The following is a 19,117-nucleotide window of genomic DNA, read 5'->3' as shown; positions in this document are numbered from 1 at the left end:
TGAAGCATCTTACACACATTTGAGTTTCATCAAATCTGGTGGTCTGTGAGTTGAAAATGGAGAATGCCAACCTTCCTTTATCATTGGGTTTTCAGATATGTTGATAGACCTTCATTCTTGCAGAGCCAGAAATTTAGTTTTTTATCCTAGTGAAGTGATGGCTAACTTTTTTTCTTTGGGTGCCAAAAGCATGTGGGCACGGGATATTGTGCGCATTCACGTGACCATGCAATGTCCTTCCCGCACACCCCTCCCCCTGCACATGCGCACGCTCACGCCCATGCATGCGCATGTGACCCCCTGCATGCGACCCTCCATCTCCCCACACATGCATGTGTGACAGCCCCCTTTTGGCCTCACATCCCAAAACAGCGCTGGGGGAGGAAACCCTTGCCTCCCAAAATGGCTGGGAGAGGAAAAAAAGCCTTCCAAAATGGCTGGGTGGGGGGAAAAAGCCTCCCAAAATAGCTTGGGGGGGGGAAGCCTCCCACAATGGCTGGGAGGGGAAAAAAAGCCTTGCCTCCCAAAACAGTGCTGGGAGGGGAATCTCTGGAGATCTGGGAAGGCACAGGCAGCAGAAAGTGAGGAGAAAGGGAGGTCCCACCGCGCATGCGCGTGTGTCTCCTGCTTGCAGGGCAGACCCAAAAATCAGCTGGTCAGCGGGAAGTGTGCGCGCATGCGCAGTGAAGCTGAGCTGGGTGACGGCTCACATGCTCACAGAGAGGGCTCCATGTGCCACCTGTGGCATGCGTGCTAAAGGTTCGCCATCACAGTCCTAGTGCTTATAAGATCCAATCAGTGTGGGCTGCAACTGGTTTAACAACCGGTTCTCTGAGTGCATGCTTCAAAATAAATCAATTTGAAGCTCAGCTGCTTACCTTCTAAGGCAGCCCCGGTACGTAGAACAGCAGAGGCATGGAAATCAGTTGTGCTGTGCGAATCAACTGAGCCAGTAAGAAGGAAATATAGGACAGGATAGGGCAGGGGCAGATGGGCAGGGCCAGCTGATTGTAAGAACTACAGGTTCACCCGAACTGATCCGAACTGGCAGCAGCCCACCACTGGATCCAATGTTTCCATGGATGCTTCATTAGTGCCACAGAAGCTTCCAGGGCCATCACTTTAAAAAATATTTTAATTTTAGAAAATTGCCATTAGGAAAAATGGCAGCATTCAGCATTTTCTCTAGTTATGGAAATGTACAATTTGCAAGCTATAAGCACCATAGACATCTTTAGAAAAAAGTTTTTTTTTAAAAATGGATGCATTCCAGTGCTTTGTTTGGTCCACTTGCTTCCCTATATGGACACACAAAAGGCAAATGGTAGGTTGTAGCAAAAGATGAATTTAGAAAACTTAGCAGAGACAACTCACTACTTTGCCTTCTGATAAATGGGAGTTGGTAATTGATTCATTGTTGCCATCCAAATTCTAGAAGAATGCAGAGAACATGCTTTAAAAACGCCAAACTTTACGCATTGGACCCAACTAATAAGAAAGAAAGCTTGAACTTCATTACCCATTTCTAAACAACAAAATGAAGGAGGATCCAAAGTCCATTGTTGATTTTCAAAAATATTGAAGCTTCCCAAAGTCAGTAAAAAAGGGAAAGTATAAAGCAGTCCAATATCCTTAGAATGAAGGACCTCATTGCAAGACAAAGCACTTTTATATTAGCAAGAAACAGAAAAAATAATAATTCCAGCTAGCTAATGAGCCATTGTGGGATTGCAACCAGAAGGAAATAAAATGCATTTGTATTTCATTATGTGAAATGAGACTGAAATATTCTAATCAAAAGGCAAATACCCCAGAACATATTCACTAGAGACAAGATTCCTAAAATTCAGTGGTATCCAGGAGTGGGGTTTGTTCGTTTGTTTGTTTTTGTATTCATGAATCTCACTTTAAATACATCACTAAAATATTTTAATACCACGATTTTTCTGAATATCATTGGATCTTTGATTATATTAATGTGGATTGGAGGATCACTAAGGTGGGGAGAAGAGAAAATAAACCTTCGCTTTTTTTTCCTATGAAGATATTGATTAGAAGTAGGGTTTATATTAACTCATTCTTTTCAAGAAATAGACCAAGGGTGTATTGGTCTTCCACAAAATATACCACATAGAATACCAATGATGTTGGCTAGGAACGGGCCATCAAATAGACAAATTTAGCCTGGAAGTATTGCATCTACCCAGCTGAGATTTATTCTGGAATAGTGATGAGATTTTTGTCAGCATTCCAGATGAAACGCATATGCTTAATTACTGAAATATGGATCCCATGCCAATGAAGAGGAATCCCAAAAGCAGATGGAGAAGACCAGTAAACTTTCACTTTAATCTCTTTTGAATATCAATAATATTAAGAACCAAGCAGTTGAGGTACACATGAATTGACAGAGAAGTCGAGTTCAAAATTACAGCAGAAAGTTATAATTACACAGATATAGTTGATTAGAATATCATACATTCTTTAAGAAAAAAATGTATCTTTCTGTTAGAATGCTTTTCAGTGTTCTGAACTGATAAAAAGAACAAATCATTAAAAATATACACCATCAAATTGTACTAGTTTAAAGTCACCTAGCTAAATAATATTTTCATTTCCAGAGCCAAAAAATATTTGCAAAACTTCCAAAGCAAATTGTATAATCATCTAGATGAGTCTTAATGAGCATTCTTTTCAATTTTACAAATAATTGCACTTCTAGGGAACTGCATACCTGGAGAAAGTAGGAAATCCCCTAAACGGACCTGGTTGGTGAATCTTACTTATAAAATTAAATGTAGCATATGAATATCTAGCAACAGTTCAGGTGAAAATATAAAATGACTAGAAAACTATAATTTAGAAAAGCTGCAATAATAAGTGTTATGCTTATTACAGTTGTAATCCTTATGGCTATTTGGCAAATGTAAATTAACTTGCTGAAACTTCCACGCATAAAATTCACAAAAAGGAATGGTAAACAGTCTACAGAGAAGAACATTTAGGAACAAAACTGAAATGATTGCAGTTGAGTAGTTTGTTGTTGTTTCAGGCAGGGATTGTGAGATGCATTCTATCATGTATTAAGCACCGTGATATAAATTGTACTTCTTGATTCTTAACACCAGAATGCTGTGGGGGAAAAATATCAACAAAAATGAGTAATTAATTGTCTGGGTTAATCATAACTTCAGTTCAAGATGTTTTTCAAAGTTGAATATCAGTTCAAGATGTTTTTCAAATTTAGGATAGGGCCTTGAGAAAAAAAGAATCGGCACTGCTCAGACTAGGTAAAACCACTGAGCAGCTCTGTCCAAACCTCAAAATTAGAATTACAGGCAGTCCCCAGGTCAAGAACACTCCCAATTCTATCTTTAACTCGAAGGTGTATGTAAGTCAGAACTTGTACTTACAAATGGACTGCCATTTTACTGCCATTACTAAAAATGGCAAATAGCATTGTCCTTCCTCAAGCTGACAAACCACTGAATTATGAATGCTGAAGGCTGCTGAAAACACGTTGTATATTAAGAATATGCAGCCACAGCGGTTTCTGAAAGCAAATTATTCATATGAGATATATATCTATACAGTCTTCTTTCTTACATGTACTTAAACGAACTTATCTAGCTGCAATAAAGACTATGAAGCTTCTCTGTTAACTGGTTCATGAATGCAATTTTGTTTCTGGGAGAATCAAGATTTAATTCAAGCCTGATTTGAAATCTGATCACACAGCATTTCTTACTGCCACCAATTACACTCTCCAATTTCTCCAAAGCTATTCAAAATCACTATGCAAATATTTTCATATATGACGTTGAAAAAAACCCCGCCATGCACACATCCCTTACAAACTATCAGTAGTCTGTCCATGTGACCAAGAAGGTCATTCAGACAACTCTCCATTTATTTATTTATTTATTTATTTATTTATTTATTTATTTATTTATTTATTTATTTATTTAGTAATTTGTCAACAAGTACAAGGAAACAAATGACTGTTCTGTCCCCCTCACCTCTGTCCGAGCGATGGCTTAATTAGCCAGCACTATCAGCTCTGGCAGCAAAATAGTGAGCGTCTGCCAAGTGTCTCTGTTATCTCACTCGACGCCGATGAGTCACCCAGGAACAAACTTCAGCTCTTAGTTAAGCAGTTAATTTGCCTGCTATGAAGAGGCACAGCAACTCTTGCTGCCTTTATATACTGTAGGGTGTGGCTCCATGACTCAGCATTTCCTAGGCCTGCCCCACCCCTGCTTCTGTTGTTCCCACCTCTCCTGCCTACGAAACCCAGGGTCCAGCCAGGCCTGATTGCCATCAGCTGGGTCTGGAGGTGTGGCCTGGGGGGGGAGAGTCAGGGGATGAAGGCCTTGTTATCTCTTCCACCTGGCCTGCCTCTGGCTCCTGGAGCTGAGCCAGGGAAGCTGGTGCTCCCGAGGTAAGTCCTGATGGCCCTTTCCCCTCACTTTTCAAGTCACTTTCTGGCAGGAGGCCCGGCTCGGGGGGCACAGACACAACACTAACATTATAAGATAGACATGAACACATGAAAAAAATTGGCACAAATAAAATGATATAAATAGGCAAAACATAGCCATAAACACATAGAATGATTACATATAAATGGGGACAGTAGGACAGGGATGGTAGGCACGCTGGTGTGCTTATGCACGCCCCCTTAGGGACCTCTTAAGAAACATGAAAGGTCCACAGTAGACAGTTTAAGGTAAAAGGTATGGGGATTAGTGAGACTAACAACAAGATCAGGTAAAGTGTTCCAGACATTTACTATTCTATTGCAGAAGTCATATTTCCTATAATCAAAATTAGAGTGAATTACATTGAGTTTGAATCTATTGACAGCCCTTGTGTTATTATGGTTGAAATTAAAGTACTCATTTACAGGTAGGACATTTTGGTAAATAATCTTATGAACTAAGCATAGGTCAGAACATAGACGGCATAGTTCGAGGCTACCCAGACCTAAAATTTCAAGCCTGATGGTATAGGGAATTTTATTTTGAGCAGATTTGAGTACTCTTCTAGTAAAATATCTCTGGATCCTCTCTAATGTATTGATATCTGAAATACAGTGAGGGTTCCAGGCAGGTGAGCAGTATTCAAGTATAGGTCTGACAAAGGTTTTATATGCCCTAATTTGAAGTATAGTGTTACCACAGAGAAAACTTCATAAAATAAGATTGACAACTCTTAATGCCTTTTTTGCAATGATGTTACAATGAGCTCTGGAACTTAGATTTTTTGAAGTGAGTACTCCTAGGTCCTTGACAGAGTGTGGGTGAACTTTTAGATTGTTTCCAGCCAGCAAATATTTGATGTTCTTATTTCTATTGCCAATGTGCAGAACTGAGCATTTGCTAGCAGAAATTTGGAGTTGCCAATTATTTGACCATTCAGATACATAGTTTAGGTCATTTTGAGTAGAGTTGTCTGTGGTGTTGAATAGTTTAACATCATCGGCAAAGAGGACATAGCTGCTTATAATTTGATCACAAAGGTCATTGATATAAAGCAGAAAGGGTATTGGACCTAGAACACTGCCTTGGGGAACACTGCTGTTAACAGGTGCAGGCTTTGATAGGGTGCTGCCTATTTTGACCACCTGTTACCTGTTTGACAGGAACACAGCTATCCAATTATGCAGGGGTCCAGAAATGCCATAAGATTTTAGTATCAGAAATAGTTTGTCGTGCACAAATGAATCAAAGGCTTTACAGAAGTTTATGTAAATTGTGTCTATTGCTTTGCCCTGGTTGAGTTGAGAGATCCAGGTGTTTTTGCAGTGTTTTTCCTAAAACCAAATTATTTATCAGAGATTATTTGTCACTAAGTGGATCGTAATGGATTGGTTTATGATGGATTCCATGACTTTACACATGACACAACAAAGAGAGTTTGGTCTATAATTCTCAACAAGGCCGGAGTCACCTTTTTTGAAGATAGGTATGACTGTTGTTAATGTCCATATGTCAGGTAAGGAGCTCATTCTAAAAGATACTTCATAAATGGTGCTTAGAGGTTCAGCTATGGCAGAGGAAAGCTTTTTAAGAAAGAATGCACATATTCCATCAGGACCAATATATAGAGATGGCTTTAGTTTGTATAGTGCTCTTATGATGGTATCTTCAGTAAAATCAATGTGGATTAGATCATTGCAATTGGATAAGGTACAACCAGGAAATGAACGGGAGATACCATTGCTGTTGACAAAGACTGAACTGAAAAAAGTGTTGAAGAGATTAGTTTTAATGGCATCATCATTACAATCTTCACCATTCGGCCCTTTTAGAGGTGGAAAGGTTTTTGAGTCTTTAAGTTTGGCGTTTATGAAATTATAGAAGGCACGATTGGATTTGTGTGTAACAACTCTTCCTCCTGTTTGCAGTGGTAATTGATACATTCTGTTTTTATTTGGTGGCATATGGATTTGAATCGGTTTTTGAAGTTAGCTACATAGTCAGTTTTATTTTTCCGCCGAAGGGAAAAATTTCCTGAGTGGCCATACTGTCTGAAGTTATAAGAAGTCCTTCACTCTTTCACTGCATAAAAAGCCAAAAGGAGCTATTTACCCATTTGCTTACCCATTTATATTTTCAATATACATTTTGTGTACATTTTCCCCATGCATAGTTTTCAAGAACATTTTTTTTTGAGCAATTATAAACAGCTCCAAAGCCACCAAGTCATCTTTTATCAATGACATTCAAGAACCCCTGTGAGTTAAAATGGTGGAAGGATACATTTTCAATGCTTGAGAACCAAGGCTGTAGATAGGGAAAGATGTCTTCTCTTCCAAAGCCAAGAGAAAAACTGAGATACCAGATGCTGTCACATCACTCCATACATTTTTTACAGAGACATAGTACTACATAGGAAACTTACTTACCTCCCAGTTTAAACCAGAGTAGAACTAGTGACTAGATAAACATTGAAGGACTATATAGGTCCAACGTCTTCTGAAGTAACACAAGCTTTCACATGTTATTTTGCTTAGTGAAGAAACTGCAGAGGGCTCTTCAGTACATGGGACAAGACAGACTTAAGCACTTTATTAGATTATTTTTATCCTGCCTTTATTACTTTATAACTAACTGAAGACAATAAACATACATAATACTGCTTCCTCCTCCCATTTTCCATGTGGGATGAATTGGGCTGAGAGAATAATTGGTTCAAAGTCACCCATTTTCTCTTGGTTTTTAAGCCAGCAACTTCACCATTACACCAAAGTGGCTCTCACTTCACATCAGGTCCCACCCCCTTCAATTCCAACATTTGTCTTCAATGGGAGATTTTTCACACAATACAGTCTTTTCTTCTTCTTCTTCAAAAATTGAACATCTGGTAGCCTATGCATAAGGCCCAGGTACTGTTTGATTAGTGATTTAGTATTTTGATATCACTCACTAATTTGATTATATACCAAAGAATATGCTAAAGGCTGTATCCAGGGTTTCTAAAAGCTTCAACTCTGTTTTTATTTTTGAAGACAGTCCAGACAGACAGACAGTTCTCAAAATTTGCCAGCATAATTTTACTTATTGGCTAAAATGTCTCAGGGCATTTGAAACAGGAATTTAGTATACTGTATATGGTGAGATATATTAGTTCAAATAATACTTTGTTTACTCCAGAAATTGGGTCTTCAGAGATCTATTTTTACCAGAGACATCATTATGGTTAAAAAGGAGCTTAAAATTCACATTATAGATGCATCTCTGCAGAATGATTTTGTTTTGCTTAGGGCCATAAAGTTAGTCTCTTGGTATAACTTACTTAAATATATTCTGAACCCATAGGATTATCTCATCAGAATTAAAAAGTTCAGTTTGTGAAGAGTACTTATTCTTAAACTAATAAAACTAAACTAAATTAAACTAAACTAATTGATGCCTCCTACATTTTTAGAAGGAAGGTTTACCATGATGTCTGGTTATTTGTGTTCATTTACCCCTGTCGGCTAGACCTGGTAGGGATTCTTTTTCAGTATTTATTTAATTGTCCTTTGTATCCGGGAAATCTACATTATAGAATTCCCCTAACTCCCCTTTTTATTGAATGAATTATACAAATTGGGATTCCATTGTTCAGAGTAGTAATCTCCTGTGTAACAGAGAAGCAGGATACATTCTGTTCCATTAACATGTCATGCTGGTTTAACATAGTAACAGTGGCTATGTCTCCAAACCAGCATATTACAGATTCAGAATAAAAGGTATTACAGTACATGTATGGTCCACTCTGTGTATGCGCACTTAAGTACCAAGAGCTATAATAGTTGTCTTGTAAAAAGAGGACATAGAAGGCCTAAATCATAGACAGGATCTGCTTCATTTAACAACTAAGTTACCATTCCAATTGGGGTCACTAAATGAGAACTACTTGTAGCTTCATAGTTCCATAATAGGGGCTTCCCAGAAATTTATATTTCCCCAAAAATATGTTGACATTGAGCAATACAGTGGTTGCCAGCGCTTACTGATGCTGAGCAACTGTATGACTTTCAGCTAAAGATTCTGCTAGCATTCACTACCAAGAAATGTTTCTAGAAAGGGGGGAATGCATGTGGATGGGGTTCAATAATGTAATGGTGACAATGCAAGGTAACAACACTGGGACAATTGCCCATTGGTAGCAAAGACAATAAATGGGGCAGCCTGTATGCTCTGCTGCAGAATATAGAACCTAGCCATTGCACAAATATGCAAGGTGCTGATGCAAAGCCTGAGATAATGGCAATAGAGGACACATTTTTTTTAATCTATAAACCTTTACTGTTTGTTTCAAGTATCTCACCTAATTCTGATAGTTTGAATATTATACTATAACTAACATATTTTTTTGACTATAAGGCAATCTGACTATAACATGCACCTAGCTTTTGGGGAGGAAAACAAAAAAAAATCTCCCTCTGCCTCCCAGCAATTTGCCTCCTTGTAGCAAACAGAAAACAGCCTGGTCAGCTTCAGCACAGCCTGATTTAGCACGAGCAGCTGATTGGTGGTTGGATCTGCCTCCCAGAATACCGCCTATCAGCTGTTCCAGGCTGTTGGGATCACCACCGCCCATCGCCGCTGTCGCCGCTGATCACCACTGCTGCCTATCACAACCTCCATGTGCCCCATTTTTGGCCTCCGTGCATGTTGTTTTTGGCCTCTGCATGCCCCATTTTCAGCCTTTGCGTGCCCCATTTTTGGCCCATTCCAGGCGGTGAAGATAGGCGGCAGATACCTGAGGTAGCGAGGTACTGAGGTTTACTTAAGATGTTTGGGAGGGCTTTAGCTAGTTTGCATGCTATAGTGATGCCATGTGGTTGCAATAGTCTCTTGATTGTTTCTGAGATTTTTTTTTTTTTGAAAAAGTTTTACAAAAAATTTTTCCTCCATACATCCCCCCTCCCCCCCAACCCTAACCCTTCCCCTCCCTCCTCCCTCTTTCCCCCATCCCTCCCCCCTGACTTCCCAGAGCAAATACAGGGTATCGTATCTAACAATCATAAACTAAAATATGCTAATTAACATAAACTCCCATCTCTCTTCTTGAACCTCAACTCCCCTTTTCCATAAAAAAAAGAAAAAGGAAAATATTAATATTAATACAATTACATTCTATTCATTTAAAAGCTATTTAGTATTTTGTTATTTCAATCCAATATTTTTTTTAAAAAAACAAACCATCTCCATTATATATATATGCTTCAAAAATAATCTTTCAAATATGCTGATAATTCTACCTTCTCATCTAAGTCCATTAAGTTTAAAGTCCAATCTTCTATAATAAACACTATCCCATCTTCCAATGTTGTAATATCAAAAATTATTCCTCAATATACCTTTTTTCTGAGATGTTTTTAATGTATGGCAGTGTTATACTTTTCATAGCATGGATGAACTGTAGTGGGTTGAGTGGTCAGGCACCTTTCGATAAAGTTGTATAGATATCCATTTTTGGATATCTTTGGAAGATGTGGTACAGACCAGAGGTATCAAATTCAAGGCCTGGGGGCCGAATCTGGCCTGTGGGGTGCTTAGATCTGGCCTGCAGGGCCACACTGGAAACAGTGAAGGACCGGTCCATGGTGCCTCAGCCAGCAAAAGCAGAGCTCTGTTTTCATTGGCAGAGGGTTGCAGGAGGCCGTCACAGCCGAAAACGGACCTTGGGAAGCCATTTTTGCTGGTAGAATGCTCACGCCATGACAGGTCTGACATCGAGTGACGTCCAGCTAGCCACACCCACCCTGGTCACACCCACTCTGGCCACACACACCCTGGCCACACACACCTCAGCCCCCACCCCCAAGGTCAGACACAACCCTGATGCAGCCCTCAATGAAAGTTTGACAGCCCTGGTATAGATGATCTGTTTTCTTTTCCTGATGTTCACTACTGCACACTATTGGTTCATATTTAAGTGATTGTCCACTAGGACTCCAAGGTCCCTCTCACAGTTACTGTTTTTGAGCCAGATTTCGCCTAATCTGTACTTGTACGTTTGGTTTTTCCTGCCTAGGTGTAAAACCTTACTTTTCTTCACATTAAATTTCATGTTGTTGAATAGGGTTTATAGTTCAAGTCTGTCAAGATCTTTTTGGATCCTGAGCTTGTCTTTTGGGGTGTTGGCTATTCCTGCCAGCTTAGTGTCATCTGCAAATTTGATAAGTTTCCCTTTTATTCCTTCATCTAAGTCATTTATGAAGATGTTGAAGAGTACTGGGCCTAAGTACCTTGTGGTACTCCATTGCTTACTTCACTTCACATTGAGCATGTTTGCCAGCCAGTTACAAATCCATCTGGTGGTGATGCTGTATATCCCATATTTTTCAAGTTTACCAAGAAGTACTATAGGTTGTGGTCCACTTTATCAAATGCTTTGCTGAAGTTACGTTTTTGGTAGGTTGGGCTATAGTTTCTTTTTGTATGGAGACTGATGCAAAGAATGAGTAAAGCAGCTCTGCCTTCTTTCTACTGCCTGTTACTTCCTTGCCATATTCTCTCTTTAGTGGACCAACTGTTTCCTTGACTTTTTTCTTATTTATTTAACTATTTATTTATATGTTGAAAGAAACTTTTTTATTCTTAGCCTTGTCTTTTCTTACAAGTCTAGGAAGCCAAAATTCTGTTGATGACACCAGTTTTAAGGCAGTGGTTTGTTTCTAAAATTCTTTGCTCCCTCATTGGATGTTGCCCTTTTATTCCAACACTGACTGGGCAACCACTTGTATATAAACAAAGCAACCCCCCCTCTCTTCTAGCACTTATGATCTTACCTAATTGTGTAATGTAATGTCTGCAAGAAAATAATCAAGCTCTAAGAGCACTAAGGACTCACAGTTCATCCCTGAACTACAAATATTCTTTTCTATTGGTACATGGATACTTTTATATACCTGTATCATATCTGCATTTCTATTCCTTTTAATAAGCCCAGATAAGGAATTTGTTACAGCTATTGTTTATGCGAGTTGTTTTTTTCTGCAACTTTCCCATTTTTGAAACACCAGCATTGCTTCACAAATAGTTGGTGCAATTTGGCATTATAAATTGCTATGTTCAGTTCATAAGTTTAATTTCAAACAAAAGCTGTAATTTAAGTTGGAAAAGGGCAATACAGCCTCCATATTCATACACTGGATTTCAAAAACATACCTTTGGCTTCCATTTTAACTTGTTGAAGATCTTCCTCTTTTTCCTCTTCAATTATACATTCTTTTTCTATACATTCTAACTGTGTTTCAGGCAGCACATTTTCAGTTTTATCAATCCACTCCTTGAAAAAAAAATCACCAACTGATTACCATGATTTCTTAAATGGTCTTCCAGGCATATTAACTGGTAATAAAAAGTAAAGTTCTCTTTGGACTAATATTTGATTTCTAGTGATGTCATGCTCGTGTCTATGGAGATGGAAGTGATTTGTCTTTCTTTGTCTTCTTCCAAGATGTATTTTTGACCTTGACTGAACTTACATTCTTTGTATACCTCACTCGAGGTTTAACCAGATTTGATTCTGCTTAGCTTTTTCAGACAAGTCAAGATCAACAAAGCAGTGGTGAAATCTAAAAATTTTTCCTACCAGTTCTGTGGGTGTGGCTTTGTGGGCATGTGACCAGGTGGGTGTGGCCAACTCAATGTCATTCACATCAATGGGTGCCTCGCCTGGCCCCTCCCGTCCCAGCCATTCTTTGTCACACCCAGCCTCAACATACCTATAGTTCTGTAAAAATGTTGTTCACCTTTTTTCAACTTTATTATCTACATACTATAGATGTACTTTCATGGACCATTGAAAGGAGAAATGGCTCACATGCTTTGCCAAGAAGGCAAAGCTACTTTAGACAATAGGCTTTTAAGGGGCTGCCAGAAGGGGTAATGTATTTTCCAAAGCACCAGAAGACAAAACAAGAAGCAATGGATGGAAACTGAACAAAGAGAGAAGCAACCTAAAACTAAGGAGAAACGTCCTGACAGTAAGAACAATTAACCAGTGGAACTGCTTCATTAGAAAGGGCTTTCTTTTGCTCCAGAAGAAAATCAAAATAAAGAACTGGAAAAGCCTTCATACGAAGAAGCTTTTTTTGTTCTGCTGTGGAAGAAAAACAGAAGACAGAGAAATCTTCCCTGGAAGAGGCTCTCTGCTTTTGCTCCAGAGGAAGCAAAAGGCAGTTTCTTTAGAGGCACTTTCTCAGGCAAGGTGATTTGCAGCTTCGCAACATTGTAAGGAGGTGATAATTGGCTGAACGCCCAGACATCTCATTAAAGCTGCTATTCCTTTCCCTACTTGGTGGGGGGGGGGGGAGGAAAAAAAGCCACAGAAAATTTATCTTTATTATTCTAGCTGAAGGCAAATGAGACTAAGACTCATTTGCTGTTTCTTAGCTCAGCTGAGGCGGCAATCACTCTACCACGCAAATCAGCTGAGCTAATAAACAACAGAATATAGGAGAGGTGAGAGGAGGGGGAGGGCAGGTGGGCAGGGCCAATCAAATTTTTCCTTACCAGTTCTCTGAACCAGTCAAAATTTTCCCTACCCGGACGGCAGAACCTGTCTGAACCAGTAGCATTTCACCCCTGCAACAAGGTGCTATTACTACATGGAATATTCAGATAGCATAGCCTTCCCTAATCTTTGATAATTTTTGAATGTATGTATGTATGTATTTTTATCCTGCCTTTATTGCTTTTATAAATAAGGTGACAAACATGCTCCTTACTCCTCCTATTTTCCCCACAACAATAACCCTGTGCTGTGAATTGGGTGGATAGACAGTGACTCACCCCAAATCACCTAGCTGTCTTTAACATTTGACTACAATTCTTAACAATTGTGATCATTGGACTTAAGGGCAGGTTATGTGAATTATAGTCTAACATGTTTAGAATAATCACAGTCTTCTAGGTATGGTAAAACTAATGAGATCTCCTTGGTCAGAGGAAATAGCAACAGTTTGGAAAGTGTCATATTAAATATGTCATATTTCTATTAAATAAAATATTAATATTTTATATAATTATATTAAATAAAAAGAACTGTTTCATTTATGGAACAGTTAAAAACATAAAAGAAAAATGTTCATCACTGTTAGAAATAAACTTTCAGAACATAGAACATTCAGAACATTATTCTGACTAATAGCACTGAAACACAAATCAGAGATGGGTAAATTTTGGCTTCTTTCAATTTCTTGTTTTTTGTGAATATGACCAAATACAGGTCTTTATAAATTCTTTTTATCAGATTAAGAAATTTACAAGAAAAAATATACCAAATTTCCATGACTTTTCCATGCTTTCGATCCCAGATTTTTTTACATATTTTATGTAACAATGATAGTTACCCCTATGATGAGCAACATTGACACTAATTCTTAATACATGAATTCATGTATTAAGGATGGAGTGTTATTTCATATTGATAATGCCCTTTCCTGAACATAGTGATTTTGCTGTCAATGACTGAATAGGAAAAGTAATGAATTTAATTAATTAATTAATTAATGGTAATTAATTTATTACCATAAAATATATGGTATATTTAATTTTTAACACACACACATACATATGAATATATGATTGTTTTTATATATGCATTGTTTTATTGGATTATCATATGATACCCAGAGTTATTTTAGGTAAGCTGGATGGCCATATAAATCTAATTAATAAATGTTAAATAAAAATAAAAGTTAATTTCTTGTTCACAACAACTTACCAATACTGCCATCAGTTACTTAGGATGAAAAGTTGGATTACCATTAGGTAAAATGAATAATAAAATTAAGTATCTCCTTTAACCCTGAACCTTTTCCCCACTCCCAAGGTTTTAAAGGACATTTTGATACCTTGTCATTGAAATTGATATTCTTTGCATTTTTACTTTCTCTTAAAAATTGTCAAAAATTTCATTTTCATCCACCCATGCTGATACAATTGTTATGAAGCAGTTTGGAGTAACAGCTGCATGCAATCTAATAACTGACGTGGAATGAATTCAGATCAAGCTATCCAAACAAAATGAACAAAAATCTGTTCTGAATTAACTTGCTCTGCCTTATGATATTTGAGACTACGGTGATGCATATCCTCTATTTTTTATCTATTGAGATATATTATTTTGTCCAGTAATTGGTGCTTCTTATTAAGAATATGATATAGCTTAATATTTAATACTTTTGTTATGAGGTCACGAGGGCTAGAAAACAATTTGATGGCACATAATCAATTTAGTTTTATCTATTTTACATATTTTAATTCTACATGTCATAAATTGGTGATATTTGTTTTGGTTAAGTCATGGTTTTAATTGCTTTGCTTGGAATTATGAACTATCTAGAATGCTTCAAAAAAGGAACAATCCAGAAATAGTTATGCAAATAGATAAATAATATCTGGCCATTGCAAGATATGTGCAAACTAGCTTGGAGATATCTAATGAATCAACAAGTTCAAACAGACTTGTGAAAAGTTAGTTGTCAGGGGAATCAAAAATTAGGAAGAGGAATTCAACATTCCATGATAACTCACCTGGAAGTTTCCATTGTGATCCCTGAATAAATCAGAATATATATTTTTAGGGTCTGGTATAGCCGGCATTAAAGTTTTTCTAATTCTGTAACCATTTAAAAGATAAAGATTGGTTAAGAGAAATGATTAGAGAAAATGTGAGTAACATATTCCAAAAACAGACTTCTTCTGATAAATTTCCAACCATTAACATTTATTTTACCCTTTCCTGCATATTTTTTTATTTAAAAAAACCTACATATATTTCTACAGTTTTACAGTAAGAAGAAAAAGAAGTACAACTTTCAGCTGAAAAAGTGAAAACATGAAAAAGTCTAAAGCAAGTAATTTTAATAAAATTTGGAATATCTAGCCATTCACTGAATAATTTAAAGGTTTGGGATAGAGTTGGCTGATTTCAGAATTGATGTTGCTAGCCTAGCTGTGTAATCATATCTGAAACTGAAGAGGACATAAAAGAATTTCTATAATGAATTAATCTCTTTACAAATACTTCATCGTAGTAAGCATGCTACTGTAGAAAATTGCAACATGTTTACTATGATAAAGTACTGTATTACCAATAAAAGAGACAGTATCCCACTGATAATCTAAACAGAGATTAGATAGATAATTTTCAATTCTTCAGTTTACCTTCAAGGAAAAAGTTTAATCTGAATTTAAAAGTATGACAATAGAACTTCTCTATATGCTATTCTTGTTTAAACTCATCTTTCACTTCTGTTTTAGTTCTTTGGAACTTTAAACTTCCATTTATCACTGGAAGCTGAACCAGTGGGTGTTTATAATGAAGGGAAATACAGTATTTTAATTGTGTCCAGTGAGAATGAACTAAAGTCACAGCACGTACTGATTAGCTACAAGGATTTGTTTAAATTCCCTGCTTTTGTCAGTACAATAATTGTGAACAAATCTGTCCGCTTGATTTGCAAATATTATAGGACTTTTTTTGAACTTTCTCTAGAAGTCTCCTTTCTTCCCTCTCCCCCTTCCAATTTCTTGCTGATGGCACTTTTCCAACTAACTTCCTCTTTTTTCACTGTGTTGAAAATAATTCCTCTTTCAATAATCACTTTATTTCATCTGTTTTTTAACAAACTGGCCTAATTCACAGTTCCTAGCCTGATATGGATCTTGGGACATGGTTATCCTTCAAATGTTTCTCAACCCAAAATATGCATACCACAATGGGCATCTTAGTAGAATAATGCATTCAGTTTAAAAGTGACATTTCATGCAAAAGGGAGATTCAAGACAGTGCAACATACCAGAATCATTAAAAACTTTGCTCCCAATTGATCTCTATAATTGCTTAGGTTTTATAATCATAATAAAAAGCATTGTTACAGTAATTGACAGAGTTATAAAAATAAGCATCACATACTTCTTCAGCCTGCAGATATAAAGCAGAATGGCTGTCATGACTAGGAGGCCAGCCATCACCAAACTTGACTGGAGGACAATATGTAAATCTGGATTGAAGTCATCAGCTTCACACGAATCTTAAAGAAATCAAACACAGATGCAGACACAGGCACACACACACAAAATGTTGAAAGTATTTTTTAAGGGATTAACAAAAGAAACATTGGTTCTGCTTAGGTATATTTTTTTGCAAGTATTGTCTTCTAAAAAGGAATAAAGCCTGAAAAGGATCTTCATGGAGATCCCTTATGGAGGATCTTCAATATCCATTAGTGTTAATATTGCCATGTTAAAGTTTTATGGTAATACATTTTGTATTTCACTAGAAATATTCTGGTAAAAATACCTGATAGAAAAGCCACCTGTGGTGACCTTAATGTTGCCTCATCACAACTGTTGCTGTTGCTACATTTAGAATAGGCAAAAATAAGGCCTCAACCTGAAAGTATTTGCTCTTAGTTCATGTTTGGGTTGGTTTACCCCCCCCCCCCCAAATAACATGAGTATATATTCAACTGCGTTTTATTACTAGCTTTCAGTTGGGTACTGAGACTTGCAAAATTATTTTCCAAACTGAGAACTGAAAGCAGCTCATTACAGAGGTGAAATCCAGCAGGTTCTGGAGAACCAGTAGCAGAAATTTTAAGCAGTTCGGAGAACCAGTAGCAGAAATTTTGAGTAGTTCAGAGAACCAGCAAAAACCACCTCTGGCTGGCCCCAGAGTGGGGTGGGAATGGAGATTTTGCAGTATCCTTCCCCTGACATGCCTACCAAGCCATACCATACCCATCAAGCTACGCCCACAGAACCGGTAGTAAAAAAACCTGGATTTCACCACTGGCTCATTATAAAATATGGGTCAGAGTACATGTGTTTCTGTAATTAATTTTGTAAAAAAAAGAGAGATCCACCCTCTTTCTCTCTGGAGTAAGGCCTTCTGCCATTCAGAAAAGCCAGTTTAGATGGAACAAGTAAGGAGACTAAGGAGCAGCAGATTCGCAGCCTATCCATAGAACTTGTAATACATCTCAATTGTTCATCCAGTCCAGATTGGCACTCACATGAATTGAAAGCTTGAGGAAAGAGATGGACACCCTAAAGGGCTACAAGCAACATCGTCTCCCTAACCCTTAGGTCTATTTTAGTATTGCAAAGGTATTACTTTGGAAGAGTATTTCTTTGTGTGCTTGTTGTCTGGAGTGCCTCACAAAGCTGAGGCTATGAACCTGGTAATTATACATTTGTATACATAAATAAATATTAAACATCAGAGAATTATTGATGATGATAACAGGGAAATAATATTTATCCATTTTTACCTATAGAACTGCCGTTTTTCCAATGTATTTTTGGTCCCCATTCACTTGGATAAGAAGAACTACTGCAGCAGAATCTTGCCCTAAACTGGAAGGAATAGCACTTCTCTGGATCCAAACCTTGTATTTCAAACTTGTAGCTTTCATTTTTCCTAAACTGAATGGCAAGAGTGGCAGTCATTATTAATTTGGTTCACTGTATACATTTCCTCTTCCAGATATAGGAAAAACCAAGATTGTATAGCAAAGGCTTTCGAAATACACAGATCTATTAGAAAGATTCACTCTTTGTGTCAGATGCCAGTAATGTAAAAGGTTAAATTCTTTATCAGTCTCATTTATAATTCAATCACTTGTACCACAATTCAAAACCTCATAGACCATAAAACAATTAAGCACAAATCTTTTTAAAAATTTTTTCCATCTTTGTATTTTTACATTAGCAATTAAGAAGAAATATCTGGGTGACAATTTGCAATTGGTGGGGTTTTTTTTAATGATCACCCTAAAAAATCATTATGAGATTCATCACATTAGTATGAAAACTCATAGAATCTTGGAACATACAGGTATAAGCTGGAAGACACCAGGTAATCTTCTACTTACATGCTCTAATCAATGTAGCAATCTACTAAACCATCCCTGACAGATGTCATCCAACCATTTGAATTCCAATCCTTTTGAAATTTTTCAGAAAAGTGAGTGGAGTGGTGGAGTGTCCACCAAGGCAAACTATTCTGCTTCTACAGAACTTTAACATCCCGAAATTCCTCCTAATGTTCACCCTTAATGCATCTTTCCATTTCATTTCAATCTGTCATTCCACATCCCGCTGTCCATTTTAACAGAGAACAGTTCTATATTTGTTGCATATGACAGACTTTTAAATATAGGTTAACTGCTTTTCAACATTCCCATCCCCTTTACCTTTGAATCTATGTTACAAAAGATTCTATCTGACACGTACCCAATCTTCATCAAATTCACTTTTGTACTGATATTCCAATTTAAAACAATGTAGCAGGAACGGTGGCTTATGTTCTATGATCACTTTGTTATGTTTCCAGAGGAAGGTTATGTTTTGAGGAGATTTGGGCTTCACTGGGAAAGATGAAAATAAATTAGTACAGATTGCAATTTTTCTAGATACACGCAAATTTGTGTTTCATTTTTTAATGGTTATTACATTGCAAGAATCCAAATGTTTAATAATTTTTATAAAAGTCCCTTTTGCTTATACATTAATATTTTTATGTACAGAAATTATAATAATCTTTTAAATATGTTAGGCACTAGGTTTTACTATAAAATTTAAAAATCCAGAATGTTGCA

General features: G+C 37.1%; 1 protein-coding gene across 1 annotated transcript in view; it reads right to left on the bottom strand.

Annotated features, from left to right (window-relative positions):
• Positions 1–2,341: 2,341 nt before the first annotated feature.
• The window catches only part of CRLF2 (cytokine receptor like factor 2), a 41,146-nt gene continuing 24,370 nt past the window's right edge, over positions 2,342–19,117 (bottom strand). The window contains exons 6-11 of the mRNA XM_058186004.1: positions 18,753–18,886; positions 17,789–17,942; positions 16,429–16,546; positions 15,045–15,129; positions 11,670–11,790; positions 2,342–3,132 (exon numbers count right to left, since the gene is read on the bottom strand). Coding sequence (XP_058041987.1) covers positions 3,119–3,132; positions 11,670–11,790; positions 15,045–15,129; positions 16,429–16,546; positions 17,789–17,942; positions 18,753–18,886 — 626 coding nt within the window. The 3' untranslated portion in view covers positions 2,342–3,118. The remainder of the gene's footprint in view (positions 3,133–11,669; positions 11,791–15,044; positions 15,130–16,428; positions 16,547–17,788; positions 17,943–18,752; positions 18,887–19,117) is intronic.

The sequence above is a fragment of the Ahaetulla prasina genome, chromosome 5, assembly GCF_028640845.1.
Source record: "Ahaetulla prasina isolate Xishuangbanna chromosome 5, ASM2864084v1, whole genome shotgun sequence".
NCBI lineage: Eukaryota > Metazoa > Chordata > Lepidosauria > Squamata > Colubridae > Ahaetulla > Ahaetulla prasina.
The sequence above is the reverse complement of the archived record's forward strand: the minus strand, read 5'-3'. Positions and strand labels throughout refer to the sequence as shown.